Genomic DNA, 16,784 nt, shown 5'->3' on the forward strand with positions numbered 1-16,784 from the left:
TGGGTACACGCCCATGATAAACAGCCTGGCAGGTTGGTCGCATGTAGTAACAAAATTGTCTGGCAGTAAAAGGGCTAACAATGCATTCAGTAGTTCATTGAATCATAGCCTAAGTCACAGAGTATCGAAGATGTAAACATTGTGAGTGACTTCGACATTGACTTTCCCGATGAGCAATTTCGTACCTCAACACCAGTCTGATTCTTCAAGATCACATCTCTTGAAACTAGGTCTGCTAAGTCTGTGAGTACTGCAGCCTCTACTTACCAGGTTACACAGTGTAACCTGACTACATGACTCACACCCTCTACATGACTCAATAATATACAACAGCCTGCTGCTTCATAACCACATGATTTGCCAGAACCACAAAACATTGCACATACGCCCACTAGGTACATGGTAGCCCCTCATGTTCAGTAGAATATATTTCTAAACAAGCACTAACAATACAAATGCCACACAATGCAGAATCTTTGAATTTTTTTAAAAAGTTTGTAGATTAGGAGTTTCTTGACTTGCTTACAACTGAAATAAATGCTCAAGCTCAGTATATAATGGCATCTCATTTTTCCTATGAACCTATGGAGGTAAGTAACCCAGGAGAAAGTAACATTTTTTGGGGCTATTGTTACATCTGGGTGCTATTCAGTGTCCCAAAATGAGAGACTATTGAAGACTCATAGACTACAATATTCAATGTTTCAAGCAGTACATGAGCCGAAACCAGTTTTTCCATATTATGCAATGTTTGCATTTTGAAATTCACTAGGTGAAGAGCCAGTGCCAGATGACCAACTTTGCAAAATTCAGCCAGTCGTAGAACACTTCAACAACATTATGAACCACTTGAACACTATCTATGAACTATGAACACTTCAGCTATTTATAAGCCAGAACAGAAACTGTGCATTAATGAGTCTGTGGTGTTATGGTGGGGAAGACTAATTTTCCGCTAATACATCAGGAACAAAAGACACAAGTGTGGTATCAAGATATACGTACTGACGGAACCAAATAGGCATCATAAATTTTGCTGTGTATGCCGGAGTCAATGATTTTGACCTTGGCAGTGTTGATCATTTAAAAACTGTAGTCTTGCATGTTATGCAATTGTAGCAATGTGTCTTTAATTCATCCCAATAATCTATTATTGGTAAGGTTTTCAGTCAACAATCAATGACTTACGCAGATATTTTTAAGCAATATATAAAAAAACAATATTTATATTATACACAATGAATATCTGCATACGTGAAACATTTCCTGAGAATTATAATTTTCACAACCATTCCTAAATCTATTTGAGATACTACATTCACAATTTTTACCAGTTACACCACTTTGACATCATAACTATTTTATGAAAAAAATAAGGTTTTACGTTTAAAAATTATGATAATTATTATTATTGCTACATAAATGGTAGTACATACTATATCAAGAGTTTAAACGCAAATATTTGGTAAGTATGATGCATGTCAACACCATTAGTAACAATTACAAGGTGGCATCATAGCACTTTTTATGTAAAAAAAAAATAGTTTTTTCCCATAAAAGTGATTATATTCCGTAATTATAATGATAAATGAAGACAGTAGGCTAAAATTTCTAAGTTTGGTATATCAGGTGCTATACCCCGAAATAGGGTTGTCTTGAAAGTGTTAAAAATAAATAATTAAAATTGGATATTTTCATACACAATTCTACAAGGGCTGTTAAGAAAGTGAAAGCCATTTTAGATAACTAACTAGTTCTGTAATATTTAAATTTATCTTTAAATTTCTAAAAGAAGGAAAACTGTTGGTTCAGACAGGTTAGATGAATAAAAATAAGTAAATCGTACCAAGTTGTAAGTTTTTATATAAAACAAAATTATATAATAAATGAAGAGATATTCACAAAGCTTAAATTATGTTATATTTAGATCTATCTAGTGGTGACTGCAGCTTCTTTCCTGGCAGCATCTTGTAGCAGCTGAGTGTCCACCTCGTCTGCTGGCAGCTGGACATAGCGCACCACAGACCCACGGATAAAACAGTTCTTCACTGACAGCTGTCACACAACAAAATTACATTATTATTATTAGTTCAGAAAAGTTTAAACCATTATATAGCCTACAAAGACTTGAAGACCAATCCCGATTATATGCCTATAACAAATCATGTGGTTGGGGACAGCTTATATCACATGGAAAATCCCTGTGAACATTACGTAGGGACTGCTTATAAAATCACATGGGGAAAACTTATAACATTGAGACATTTCATATCATTATGTGACCGAGAGATTGCAGCACTTTCCAGCTAGGTTTGAATTGTATTACTGCGCAATACAGTGGAAAACACATAGTGGCCTAACGATCTCAATGGAAAAACAGTGAGGACCATGAAGAGTGGCCTAGCGAGCTAAGGAACAATATATGGTCATAAACCTCTAACCTGACACAGAGAACACCATAGCAGGTCCACAAGCTGAGAGGACAATTACATAAGTCCTAAACCTAATTCTAAAGTTCACTTATGAAATGATTTCAAGATTACAATTAATCCTCGCATTGATTTTGAGCGGTACTTTACACTGCAATTTGAAGACCTTTATAGAAAAAGAGGTTTCCCAAAGTGGAGCTTCCGGATGCCTACCTACAGCTAGAATTTGATGATGAAGCAAAATGCTGTTAGTTATCTATACTCTATATGGAATCTTTCAATAACAATGTTTGCCTTATGGTGTCTCTAATGCTCCAGTGATATTTCAATCTTTCCTAGAACAGACTAGGTGTAGAATTTCAGACTGTGATAATTATCTTGACATTATTTGGTACAAGGAGTAATACAAATGAACATTTACATTATTTTTACCAACTGTTTACTCGACTACAAGAAAATGGTCTTTGATGTAATCTGAAGAAATATGCTTTTTGTAGGAAGATATTGAATACTTGGTTATTACTATATCCAAACACTTTCGGATATAGTAATACCGAACACCACTGTGTTTGTCAATCTGAATTCAAGGTTAAAGCATGGAAATCTTTACCTAAACGAAAGAATTTAGCTGAACTTCTGATGTTTCAGGAAAAATTACATACCAACATAGGTTCATTCCTCATTCCTCATAGTAGCAATTGCTGTTCCTTTAAACAGACTTCGGCAAAATAACGTGTAATTTTATTTAAGTGGAGAGTGAACAAGAGTCTACTTTTCATAAATTAAAGAAATTACTTGTTAATGCAACAAGACTTGTGTCTCGTAACGATTTTTCTACCATATTAGCTACAGATGCTTCCTCGTCTGCTAAGAATTGTTTATGAAACATTGTGTGTTGAACTGCAGCAGTTTAAAGTACCATTTTGAGTTTTTAAGTAGTCTGTTTGGAAAGAAACATAGTCAGTAGTTACAAACTTTAGATGTAACAAGTGCTATTACTGTAAAAGACATTTATATATCCTGCAAATTATAAAGTGTATAAATTAAAATATACTATCAAGAAACATTTTACGAAGAACAAATACATTTACAATTCAATAACAATACAAGTACTATCCTTGGCAGTTGCAGTGTACATGGCTCATGTTAGGTAATGTCTCAAGATCAACCAAGATATCGGGACGGAATATGGAATGTGTACAACTTTGTTGGTGAGAAGGTTGAATATTACTGTTACATTTTGATTTATAAAAAATTTGATTTATAAAAAATTTTAAATTTAATTTTCTATTTGAAAATTCTAAAAAGTAAAATACTTAGGTAGTAATATTTTAATATTTGAATTTAAAATAAACAAGATCCAACCAAACAAGTTTGAAAGTGAGGTTATGGCGTCGTCAGTTGACTCATCTGAATTGTGTCCAAATTGTAATATTAAGGTCGATGATGATGAAAAAGCGTTACAATGTGAAGGATTTTGTCAAAAATGGCATCATGCATCTTGTGTAGACATTGGAGACAAGGAATATTTCCAAATCGGAGAGCTTAAGTGTATTCACTGGTTTTGTGTTCTCTGCTATGGTAAGTTGGATGAATTGTTTCATAACGTTAATCAAGTTCATGATCTAATCAATGTACACAGTTTAATTAGTAAGTTGTTCAGTATTGTAAGTGGACTTGCCAAAGACAATATTGATATAAATAATAAACTTGACTGTGTCGTTAGTCAAAATGAGAGGTTAGGTGACCATATCGTTAAAAACAATCGCTTGTCAAACTATGTGACTATCGATTTAGAGCAACCCACAGATAGAATGGTAACTGTGAATGAGGATATAAATCTTAACGTAACAAATGGATCTAACGAAAGCTACCAAGACATGGATATCAGTAGGCCTAGACCTTCATCTACATCCAAATCTTTGGACAAGGTGTGTGAAGCTAAACGCCCAACTTATTCTTCTGTTGTGGCATCAAAATCTAGTGCATTAAACACAAACACTTTTAAGCCTACTAAGAAACAAGTAAGACAAACTGCTGCACCTCTTATTGGTATTAAGGCTAGGGCTCAGTGAAGGCGATAACAACCTGAAAACTGTAGTTAGGTATCCAACTGAAAGGAAGTCTTGAGTGTTCGTGTCAAGATTCACCCCAGAAGTTACAACTGAACATTTGAAACGGTATTTGAGTGACAATGGTGTTGAGGACGCTATTTGTGAACTGCTTAAGACCAAGTATGATACCTATAAGTCTTTCAAAATAGGTCTCCGTGATTGTGATCTGGAGTTGGTTTTGAATGAGGAGTTCTGGCCTGAAGGAACCCTAATCAAAGAGTTTCACCATCGTAGAGTTAATAATTATGTTAAGACCCGAGTTTTTTTAGGCCCTTCGAATGTACTGAAAGGCAACAGTTAGGACTTAGCCCTTTGACTAACCTAACCGAATCTGGGGAAGTGGACCATGTAGGTCTACCTAGTCGTGTTTCCTTAAACAGCCTGAAGATATTATATGGTAATGTACAATGCATTACAAACAAATTGACTGATTTAGAAGTTGTTACCAGTTTGGAAAATATAAATGTTTTGTGCGTTAATGAACACTGGCTATCCCAGGACAATTGTTACTTGTACCCTCTAACTGGTTTCAAGCTGGCCTCAATCTATTGTAGGCCGCAGAGAATGCATGGTGGTGCTGCTATCTACGTGCAAGATGTCTTGGAGTATTATGAACTCGGTGTTAGCACTTTTTGCATAGAAATGAATTTTGAGGTATGTGCCATTAGACTTTTTACTACTAAGGTTATTGTAATATCGTTGTATACCCAGCGGTAGTAATGTTGGAATATTCTTAGACCAACTTGATTTATTTTTGGAATATTTGCAAAAATTTAAGTGTAGTATTGTTCTGTGTGGAGATTTTAACATTGAAGCTTGTGAAAATGAACAAAATACTCTTGGACTCCACAATTTGTTAAGAACAGCTGGGCTCTATTGCACAAATTTCAAACCAACAAGAGACCTAGCCTGTATTGACTATATTGTCACTAACATTGTAAACTCTGATTATATGGTGAAAGTTCATGATTACCAAATATCGGACTATTATTTTTTTAGTATTGAACGGTCTATTTTGTGTAAAATCAAACCAGACACTAATGAGGGTCTTGATGAAATTAGCTTTCGACCTCTTCCATCTTTGAAGGTCATGGATTTTAAACAGTGTTTGAACGGCTTCGATTGGGCTTTTTTGTTGGGTGGCCTTAGCTGTGAAGATATGTTTAATAAATTTAATGACATATTCATTTACTGGTTAAATATCTTTTTGCCTGTAAAACATAAGAAAAGTACCGTTAACATCCCTAAAACTAAATGTCATCGATGGTATACAGCAGAATTGGCCGCATTGAAAGATGAGCTTATGAGCTCCTTCAGACGATCTTGTACTACTGGTCTGCTCTCTGACAGAAAGGTCTACATAAAAGCCAAAAAGCTTTATAGAGCTGAAATAGTTGAAGCTAAGAAAAGTAGTTATTATTCAACTTTATTCTCAACTCAGACAACATATTTAGAGCTGCTTGGCAGGTTGTGAAGAGCGAGCTGGGCTCAAACAGTGTCTATCACGATATTCCAGCTGCCGATGTTTTTGCCAACTTCTTTTTGGAGGCCGTAAATAATGTGAGGCAGAGTATCCCTCAAGTGGATACTGCGGAAGCCGATCTCGTGCAAGTCGCAACCCCTCAGATTTCCTTCAAATGGAGTACTGTCTCTTCTATGGACATATGTAATATAGTAGCCAAAATGAAACCAAAGAGAAGCTGTGATATATATGGTATTTCTTCTGTAGTACTTAAGAATGTAATTGATGTAATTTCTTTTCCTTTAGCCTTATGCATAAATGCCAGTCTACTTGAAGGTACTTTCCCATCCAAGCTTAAAGTTTCTAAAGTAGTGCCAAAAGGTGATAAGGATGAGGTCAGTAACTATAGAACGATCTCTCTGGTACCTATTTTTGCTAAAGTCTACGAATCGGTAATGAAACTGCAGTTAAGTACTTTTTTTGAGCACAGTAAGTTATTTACCAATAGTCAATATGGTTTTAGATCTGGACTGTCCACGGTGGACGCGGTCGAGGATTTGGTGTCCCATGTGCTCTACAGTTTTGAGAGAGGATATGACACCAGTGCGGTGCTTTGCGACCTTTCTAAGGCCTTGGACTGCGTTGACCGGGATATTCTGCTGAAAAAGCTTGAACACTATGGTATAATTGGCGGTGAAAATTCACTGTTTAACTCTTACCTCAGCAATCGGCTTCAAAAAGTTTATTCAAAAGGCAGTTTCTCAGATTATGCTGAGGTACCCTTTAGTGTACCACAGGGGTCGGTATTGGGTCCACTATTGTTTCTTGTTATGATAAATGATCTTGACAAAAACATTAACTGTAAAACTATAATTTTTGCGGATGATGTCACTCTTTTGACTTCTAGAACTGATGTAACTGTTCCTAATTTAATTGAGCAGGCTGGTGCTTGGTATAGAGCAAATTTGTTTTATCTAAATCATGACAAGACCCAGCGTATTTTATTTACTCTAAAGGCAAATGATAGGAAATGTGATTTTACTCAAAGTTGTGAAGCTGCTTGGGATTTTTTTGGATCCCAAGTTATCCTGGCATGTGCATGTAGAGCATGTTCTAAAAAAATTAAGTAGAGTTGTATTTTTGTTAAGACATTTAAGACCGTTGGTTTCTAAAGACCATTTAAAAATGGTATATCACGCTTTATTTCAAAGTATCTTCTCATATGGTTTGCTTTTGTGGGGAAATTCTTGTACAGTAAACAGTATTTTGTTATTACAAAAGAAAGCTATCAGAATTATTGCAAAGGCTGATTTCAGATCTCACTGCAGACCACTATTTATCCAAGAGGGTATTCTGACTATCGTTAATATGTTTATTTTTCTCTGCTTGCAGCATGTAAAGAAAAACCTGCCCTACACCACACTAAACAGTAATGTACATAAACATAACACAAGAAACAGTAGCCAAATTGCTAGACATTTCACCAGGCTCTCTAAAGTACTAAATGCTCATGAGGTTGTAAGTATAAAGCTTTTTAACTGTTTGTCTCAGAGTGGTCAGCATGTTAGTTTTATAAGATTTAAGAAAATAATGCATGCCTGGTTGGTTGCAAATCCGTTCTATAGGTTGTGCGAGTTTTATGAATCAAATGTTGCAGATGTAGACTTTGTGTCAATATCCTCTTTTTTAGATATGTTTTAATGCTTGTAAAGTTTGATTTGTTTTGCACAAACATTGTTGTTATTTTATATATTATTTGCTTGTATTTTTTTACTTGCTTTGCATGCTATGAAATGCACTATTGTTTTATGTTGTTTATCTTTATTATAGTTGTTTTATGACTGACAAGATCTGATGCATGTTTATGTCCTTGAGATCAATAAAGTTATTCTGTTCTATTCTATTATAATGGCCAGTTCTATCAAACCAGTAAGGACATATTGAAGTAAAGTGACTGGTGATAGTTGTAGTGATATATGTTACCACTGGTACCTGTTGTTAGCTCAGTGATTAGAGCATCAGAGTGTGGATAACTAGTTGTGGCTATCCGCGGTTCAAATTAAACTAGTGACAACTTTTTGTCAACTTATAGACACTATTTTATTAAATAAAATACCTTTTACAAATTTATCATATATTACTAATGAATAAATACTAAACATTAATTTGTATTACATACTCGAAACATTTTTATTTGTTATTTGATTGTTTTATTATTGATAGATTTTAAAGCATGGTAAAATCAAAGAATAATAAAAAAACTAATGATTAAACATCCATGTGGATACTGCTGCAAAAATGTAACCAAAAATAGTCAGGTTGTCTTATGTAAAAAAGAAAACCAACATTGGTTTCACTCGAAATGTACACTTTATTATCACTCAGTTTATTCTTTAAATGAGAACAAAGTAAGCTGGTACTATGACAATTGCAAAGAAACTGAAGTGAGTTTAACATATGATGATAGTATAAGTACAGGCAGCTCCAACTGCAAGGAGGAGAACGTGGAAGTAGATCTAAATTGTGAAATTAACACTCTTAACTGAAGTATAAAAGCAAAAAACAGTTAAAAAGTTCTCAATGATAAGATAACATAAGCTAGAAATCAAAGTTTTAATTTTTTTAAAAAACTGGTTCTGAAGAGGAAGAAATATTTAAATTAAACTGTATTAATACTGATTTCCAGCTGTAATCTCATGTTAACAATAAATCAACACATAGCTTACCTAACCAGTTGGCACTGCAAACAAAGAATTTCTTTCAACCATTGCAGGATAATGAAAAAAGATTAGAAGGCAAAAATAGTGTACAAACTGAAACATACACCTATTTCAATAAAAAATCCAAAGAAATTTATTTAGGCCTAATAAATCAATAAAACAAACTGTGATACAGAATTCTTATAATCATTAAATGTTGTTATGTTCCAGCAGCCATAGAAAAAATTCGATGTGGCATCTTAATAAAACTTATGAAAGTGTGGGATCTTCTTGAGGTAGGATTAAGCATATACTAAATAAAGAACATATATCAGGTGAAATTAAAAACAAAGTAGATGTTCTATTTATCTTTTGTGAAACAAATGATATGGCTGCAAATGAATTCCAAAAAGTACTAAGTGGTATTAAATAAATTCTTAGTACAGTTTTTAATAATAAAGTTATTATTATTGATATACCAAACAGATACGACTTTCCATATTGGTCTTGTGTAAATAGGGAAGTGAAAACCCCAAATAAAGCCTTGAAAGAAATGATTAAGGGTTATCCCAATATGTCACTTGTTGATGTAAGTCTTGTTGAAAGACATTTACATACCCTCCAGGACTATGTTAGGATGAACAAGTAAATTATCTATGTAAAAAGTTGTCTAGAGTATGTTATCTTGGAAACTAAAGGATTGTGTGAACCAGGAAGCTTATTATGCTTATATATTGCTTATTATAGTATATTTTGGTGTTTTTCAGTCATTATAATAATGAAATATGTATTTAGAGGTAACAAAAACAAAACCTTATTAAACCTAGTATTAGATTGAATAAATATTTGAATGGTTTTAAATATCAACAGATTTTGATATACAATAAACTGCCAATTTCTGTTATATAATTTCCAAGGAAAATATATGTAGCAAAGTGGCTTAAGAGTAAGGCATTTTATACAGCTGAAGAGTATACAGTCTGTGATATGGTGGATCTTGTAATCTAACTTTGTTTTATGTGTGAAGACGCCTATTGTAACTTGCTTACTTAATGGAAAATATATTCTTGATTCTTCCTATGGAAAGGGTGCTGTGCACTCATGAAGATATCCAGATGGTTCAGAGGGTCCTATTAATAGTACTTGTTTCTTAGACTCTTAACAATGCTGAGAAAGTGTATAGCCAGATTGAACAGGAACCTCTGTCTATAATATTTGGGGTCAAGAAGTCACTTCAATACTTCCTTGGACTTTTCCATCTTTTGAAGTAATTATGAATCATGAACATTCAGTGTCACTTTTTCATTCTGATAAGCATAAACTTGTTTATAGACTATCCATATTTCAGAGATGGACAATCACCTCAATGAGCTACCTTTCCATCCGTTACAAAATAAATGATAAGCATAAAAATGTTGATGCTTTATACATCTCCCTTGTGGCATTGATTTGATATTTGACCACTTAGAAAAGCGTTTCAGTTGGATTACAATAATAATTCATAATTTCTTTATTTGAACATGAGTACAGTAGAACTAATTGATAAAGTTTCTACCTTTGTGTTAAGTTATAAGCGCATAGCCGAAAAAAAAAATTAGGATCCCATTTTTCAAGATGTATTTTTCTATGTGGCACATGGGTGTACAGATTCTTCTCCAAGAAATGATAATGAACCATATTTCGACCTTAGATATGGTCCTACTATGCAATCTGACATACTCAATGTGAGCATCCTTGTGTTGTAATTCCATGAAAGCTTAAACAATCTGTTCTTCGATGGTTACCCACTCACTGGGGTATTGTTTATATGAAGCAAATGGCGAGATGGCATTGTCGGTGATTTCAAATGGATCATAACATAAAAAATGTTCCAAAGCCTTGTCTCAGTGTCAACAAGTACAACCAAAACCAAAACCCATATTCAAATGCTGGCCTTCACCAAAAAAATATGGTAAATCTGATTCTGAATCTTGTCAGATCAGCCCAATGTTTGTAGTCCCATTTGATGTGGATCACATTCAAATAAAAAATCTATAGTGTTAGAAAATAGTGACGGCGTCTGGGCCCCAGGTATTTTTACATCAACGTGCAGACTCCAAACATACACACACACACGCACAAACACAAGTGTAGGGGATTATGACCAGCCGCATTTCTGCCCTACTAGTTACCTAGTGTACTTCCCCATTCAAACCCTGATTTTTGTTATTTGTAATTTTATCCAAAAGTGATTAATATATATACGAGGGTCGTCCAGAAAGTAAAGAACGTTTTGTTATAAGTCAATAAAAACAAAAGATAAGAGCATGAAAATTTATTTATAAATACTTATAAACTTACTCTATTTTTCTACAAAATCGCCGGAACTGTCAAGGCACTTGTTGTAGCGTGGCACCAGTTTTTCTATACCGACGTTATACTGTTCTGCCGCCAAGGAATGAAGCCACGTTTTTACTCCTTCTTTGAGGTCTTCGTCACCCAAAAAGTTTTTTCCGCCTAAAAACACTTTCAACTTTGGAAACAAGTGATAGTCACTCGGAGCCAGATCTGGACTATACGGAGGGTGTCCGAAGATTTGCCATTTGAAAGAATTGAGTTCTGCTTTGGTTCGTGCACTGCAATGAGGCCGAGCATTGTCGTGGATCAGCACCACTTTCGACGACAGCATTCCACGTCGTTTGTTCTGAATAGCGCGGTGAAGCCGATGCAAGGTCTCGATGTAGGCCTCTGAGTTGATTGTTTCGCCTCTCGGCATGAACTCCACATGGATTAGGCCTTTTCGGTCCCAAAAAAACTGTTGCCATCAATTTCCTGGTGTTCAAATTTGGTTTTTCTTTCCTGTTTTTTGTTGGTGAATTCGAGTGATGCCATTCCATTGACTGGAGCTTTGTCACCGTAAACTGCCTTAATTTGCCTATAAATTTCAATAGGTCGAACATTCTGTGCATTCAGAAACCGTATGACACTACGCAGTTCACACTTGGCGGGATTTTCAATTAACGCCGCCATTTTAAACTTTCACAGGAGACGCAAACGTGACCTCACGGTACCGCTACTCAGCTCACACTGAGGCAGAAGGTGTGGCTAACGAACAAGCTATCTACCGCGGTGGTGGGTGAACTGCGCCGCCCGTGATGCGCAATCGTTCTTTACTTTCTGGACGACCCTCGTATATATATATATATATATATATCAAGAAAGATGATACTAAACAACGTATAATGCACTAAAATTGTCAGAGAGTATAGCTCTTTTTAAGCCTAAGATGTCCCAAAATGTTGTAGATGTCTATTACATGTTTCAGAACTATCGGCATCATCAGATAGATAGTGCATACATCAGACATGGACATACTGTACATACATCATACATAGTCCATACATCGGACAAACTGGGCAGGTTTTCAAAACTGGGATTTTAGGAACAATGTCCCAACCCGCAGTTAAATAAACAAAATCTTTTGCCCAGCATCTTATTGGCAACAGTCACAACACAGGGGAAATTAATGACAATTTAGTTACTTTACATAAATGTAAGAAAGGCCATAAATTTGAAAATCTCAAAGGATATGAAATATATAAACATATCAAACATCAAGATTTAACTGTAATATTTTAAACGAGAAACTTCAATTTAGTTTGCACTGTATTTTTAATAATATTCTCACACTTTTAACTTTTTTTGTCTTTAACCACCTGATAATGGAACAATAGTTCTGAAATATGTAGTTGACATCTACAACATTTTGGAACTGTTTGACAAGGTATAGTACCAAACTTTAGTTGTTAATACAGTTCTGGGGCTTTAGACCATGAATTTTAATCTAAGATGTCACTGAATAATCTGGTACGAAACGGCTCGGCACCCGTGAATGTGGGAGTGCATGCGTGCAAGGCTCCTCAGCTGCAATCACTAATTGATAATACTGTAATTGCCCAAATCGGTTGTGATTTGAAATACGGTATCTCCTATTCAAGTTTTACCTAGTTGTTGATACTACCTTTTGATGAGGTTCACAGGGTGATTCATATGTAGAAACTGTGGGAGCTCATTCTATTTGTAAAAATATTGAAAAAGTTTGTATAAACATGGATCTGGAAATGCTTCATTACAGCTAGCGAAAGATTTCGCCTGAATTATAGCTCACCATTAAAACAAGGTTTCCAGAAATTCTGGCAAGGTAGATAAAGGGGCACATTTAATCGTTTCCTATGGTTTTTGACCCAATAAATTAAATAAAACAGGGACCTGTGACACTAATGAGAAGGAGAAAGAATCACTGTGGTGTTTGGAACGAGTGCGCAAAGATCATCAATGGTAGTTTCCCTAATAAAAAGGAGGATGTTAGATTTTAGATCGGTACAGAATAGTTGATTCACTTCAGTGTTTTATTTGACAGTTAATTTGTTTACTATGTTTTCATAGTGTTTTTGATGTTCACTTATATTCTTTATGCTTTGTATGAACCAGGCAACTAAGGCAGATATACAACTGGTACAGGGCACAGCCCTCATTGTAAACATCTAATGAAGATGAGGTTATGCCAGACTGATAAATGCAGATTCAGTGGAGAAGCAGAAGAACTTTGGAATAAACAAGACAGAACTGTCCAGTTATTTGTATAACAAAATAAGTGTACGCCACACCATGTGTCACGTAACAGGGAGTGGATGATGCTGCATTCTAAATTTCAAGTCTCTAGCTCATTTCATTCTTGAGACAGAAAAAAGGCAGACATATAATAAAAGTTTATATCCCAATCCGGCAAACAAAAGAGATACTGCACCAGCCTACCCAAGTGATAGACTTCAATGACACTTAGCCAAATCATATGGATGGACATGCACGTGCACCATCATAAATCTCATACTTCTCTGTGTAGAAATAAAGTTTCATGTAAAATTTAAAATCTACAGGTGAAATCTTTCTCGAGATGTCTTGCTGATATTTCCAAGTGAGGCTACTTGTGTTACTATCTTGTCTATATACAAATAAACTGATACAACAGACTATGCCAAATAATGGCCCTAACAGAATGCAACAAACGCCTTACCAACCAATCCACCAATGTTTTGGTTTTCAATAAGACCAATGTAGATATATTTGCTAACACTCAGCCAAATCCTATGGGGCAACATGTACTATCATCGACCTTGATGTTCCTTATAAAGAAATTAATCTTCATGCAAAATTTCAAGTCTAGAGGTCTGTTCGTTTTCGAGATATAGTGTGAAAAGACAGACAGAAATAAAATTTGTCCACCCTCTTGAGTGGTAGGGTTTACTAATACTCAGCCAGTAAAAGAAAATTGTCTAGGGTATTACTTCCTGAGCCCAAAGGAAGACAGAGAACAGGAAACCACAAATATAATATGCTCTTGTAGAAGCTTCAGATTTGAGCGTTAACCAAGAGAGACTTCAAGGTCTGTCAGGACTAAGTGTAGTGTACTAAGTGCTTCAAGGTGAACTAATCTCTCAGATAAAGAAACATTTTGCTCCCTTTCAAAATTTGATTTTTTTGTATTCAGTATTCTAAATTATTTTACTAGTACAAAAACCAATAAAGACAAGTTCTCTTTAAGACTAGTAAAACAACGAAATTTCTATACCGTGATTAGTATGTTTTAATCAGATTACCATGTGAGGATATTTGTCCGGGTCAGTGACACTGATATCTGTCAGCTTGATGTTCAGGTATTGGTCAACTGAGTGAAGAGTGCCACATATACTGCAACAGATATTTTATTCTATCAATAATACACATCAAACAGATTAAAATATAATATATATTTGCATTTATAAGGCTAATATAGAAAATAAAAGTGCACATTTCTTAAATAAAGCACAATATTTTCCTAATTAATATCTCATATAAATAAAGAAATACATTGCTCTAATATGGGTTTTTTAGTCATTTCATATTAAAAATTTATTTTTCTTGCACAAAACTGAAATTTTATAAGCATGTGCATCAATATAAAGCAAAGCTCTTCCTAACTTTGACTGTCTACAAGTCAATTTTAAAACAATTTTTAGTACTTCTGCTGCTAATGTTCTACAATATTTACTGGTGTCTTCTACACTTAATCCGAAGGGGATCTCTTAGGCCAGTGGACAGAGCCATTTCTCCCAATCCACCGCCTTGGATACTGCTAGTTGAAGAAACCCAACAACACAATAATAATCTTTGTTTATTATGCAGATTCATAGCAAAGTAAACATCTTTAAACATGACAAAAGAAATAGGAAGAAGACAAAAATGTGATTAGAAGCGCACAAAGACAGAACAGAAAACAGAAATAGTAAATAGGAGAACAGGATGGAAATTGACTGTGGTGTGGTTGATTCAGACATGACAAAACATGTAAATATCCATAATGTGATAAGTAGAAATAAGTTGCCCCTAATAGCACATCGCTCGACTCTCAATAACAAATCATTGATAACGACAGGTGTACTAACAAACAATGTTCTTTTCCACAACTTCAATCTTTTCCAAAAATATATGCACTTTTATTTGAATTGCTGTTTAATCCATTGACAACTAAACACAAAATTGTTTCATCCAGAAAGTTGTTTTGGCACTTAAAACTTGATAACTAATACAGATTAGTTCTGTAAAATCAACATTGACACACAAATAATTTAAAATTAATGTAATAAGTCAGGATACTTAGTCAGGAAATACATGAAAACAAAAACCAATCTTCCTAAGAGACGAGTTGGAGGACACCCACCAAGGAGGTACTCAAAGACTGAATGGGAAATTGGTACTGATGGGAAGAACTACAAAAGATTCCTTCAGGAACAGTGTCTTGTTACAAAGAGAAAGTACACAAAGGGGACAATTTACTTCTATAAAACTGGTATTGATAAGCCTTAAACCCTAATTCTTGTTTTAAAGCCTACAAAAAAACTTATACTTTATTGTTTTAACCCTAGAACTGGCAATCATTTTTTCCTCAGATGGCAGTCTATTCTTTAAATGTTTTATACTTGTAATTTAAACATTTGTTAAAAATACATTTTAACTATAAACCTATATATGTAATACATTATTTTTATCATGAAAATAAGGAGATAATAATGGTATTAGAACACTATGCAAAAACCATAAAAAGAACAAAAAAATTACTACACTAAAACATTCAATTGCCACTCATAAATCGATTCAGTTCGACATTATAATGAAGATTTCCAGTTCCAGGGTTAAAAACATGTTTCCATAAAAAATGTGATGCTGTCCCAAGCTACAAGAACTGGACATATTTTGCAGATTTTCAACAATCAGCAAATGGTTGATATTTGTAATTTAGTTTTTATAGAATTATTTCAATCTTACCTGAGGTCATTTTTCAACTCCACAACAACATCCTTCCCCACTAAAGACTTGAAGAATGAGTAAAACAACTGAAACAAATCAAGTTATGGTTACTGATCATAATCTTAAATTGTGGGTCATTCCATATGAAATGAGCACACTAATATAACAAAATTTACTTGATCAACTCAGAATTTGATGACATTTGGTATGAAGGTAGTCTTTATATAGATTATGGAAATTACTAATTTTTCTACAAACACTTAAAACGGTTTCAGTTACAGCTATATAAATTTTCTCAAAATCCACCAAAAAACTGCAACCAACATATTTTGAAATCACCATAGCTTTTTTCCCAATTAAAAGCTAGACAGATGGGAGAGATGGGAGTCATTTTACTCAGTGTTAAATGCTCTTTCTTTTGATGTAAAACACAATATATGATATATTCATTTTCTCAAAATATGCATTTTGAAAATTTAAAAAATTCCTATAAATATTTTATCTATTCTGTAAGTGATATTCTCAAAATTTCAAAGTGGGAGGCTAATGGGTTCATTGTTATTATAAGTATCAGTTCCATAAAACACCCTGCGACAGATTTCTTAAATGTATTATATTAATCATGTACTTAAAAATACATTTTTAATACTTACAACTTAAACAAAAGTTATTCAGAATTGAAGATTAGTGAAGTTTTTATGACATGTTAGTATGTATACCTTTCCTGTAGGAGTGGTAGAATCAGCTTTAAAAAGTA

The 16,784-nt window shown here is 34.2% G+C and overlaps 1 protein-coding gene across 1 annotated transcript in view; it reads right to left on the reverse strand.

The window, feature by feature from the left end:
- Positions 1–1,840: 1,840 nt before the first annotated feature.
- Positions 1,841–16,784, reverse strand: part of LOC124362002 (U6 snRNA-associated Sm-like protein LSm2) — a 34,884-nt gene continuing 19,940 nt past the window's right edge. The window contains exons 2-4 of the mRNA XM_046816139.1: positions 16,046–16,113; positions 14,341–14,431; positions 1,841–2,055 (exon numbers count right to left, since the gene is read on the reverse strand). Coding sequence (XP_046672095.1) covers positions 1,930–2,055; positions 14,341–14,431; positions 16,046–16,113 — 285 coding nt within the window. The 3' untranslated portion in view covers positions 1,841–1,929. The remainder of the gene's footprint in view (positions 2,056–14,340; positions 14,432–16,045; positions 16,114–16,784) is intronic.

The sequence above is a fragment of the Homalodisca vitripennis genome, chromosome 1 (genome assembly GCF_021130785.1).
Source record: "Homalodisca vitripennis isolate AUS2020 chromosome 1, UT_GWSS_2.1, whole genome shotgun sequence".
In the NCBI taxonomy this organism is placed as follows: Eukaryota; Metazoa; Arthropoda; class Insecta; order Hemiptera; family Cicadellidae; genus Homalodisca; species Homalodisca vitripennis.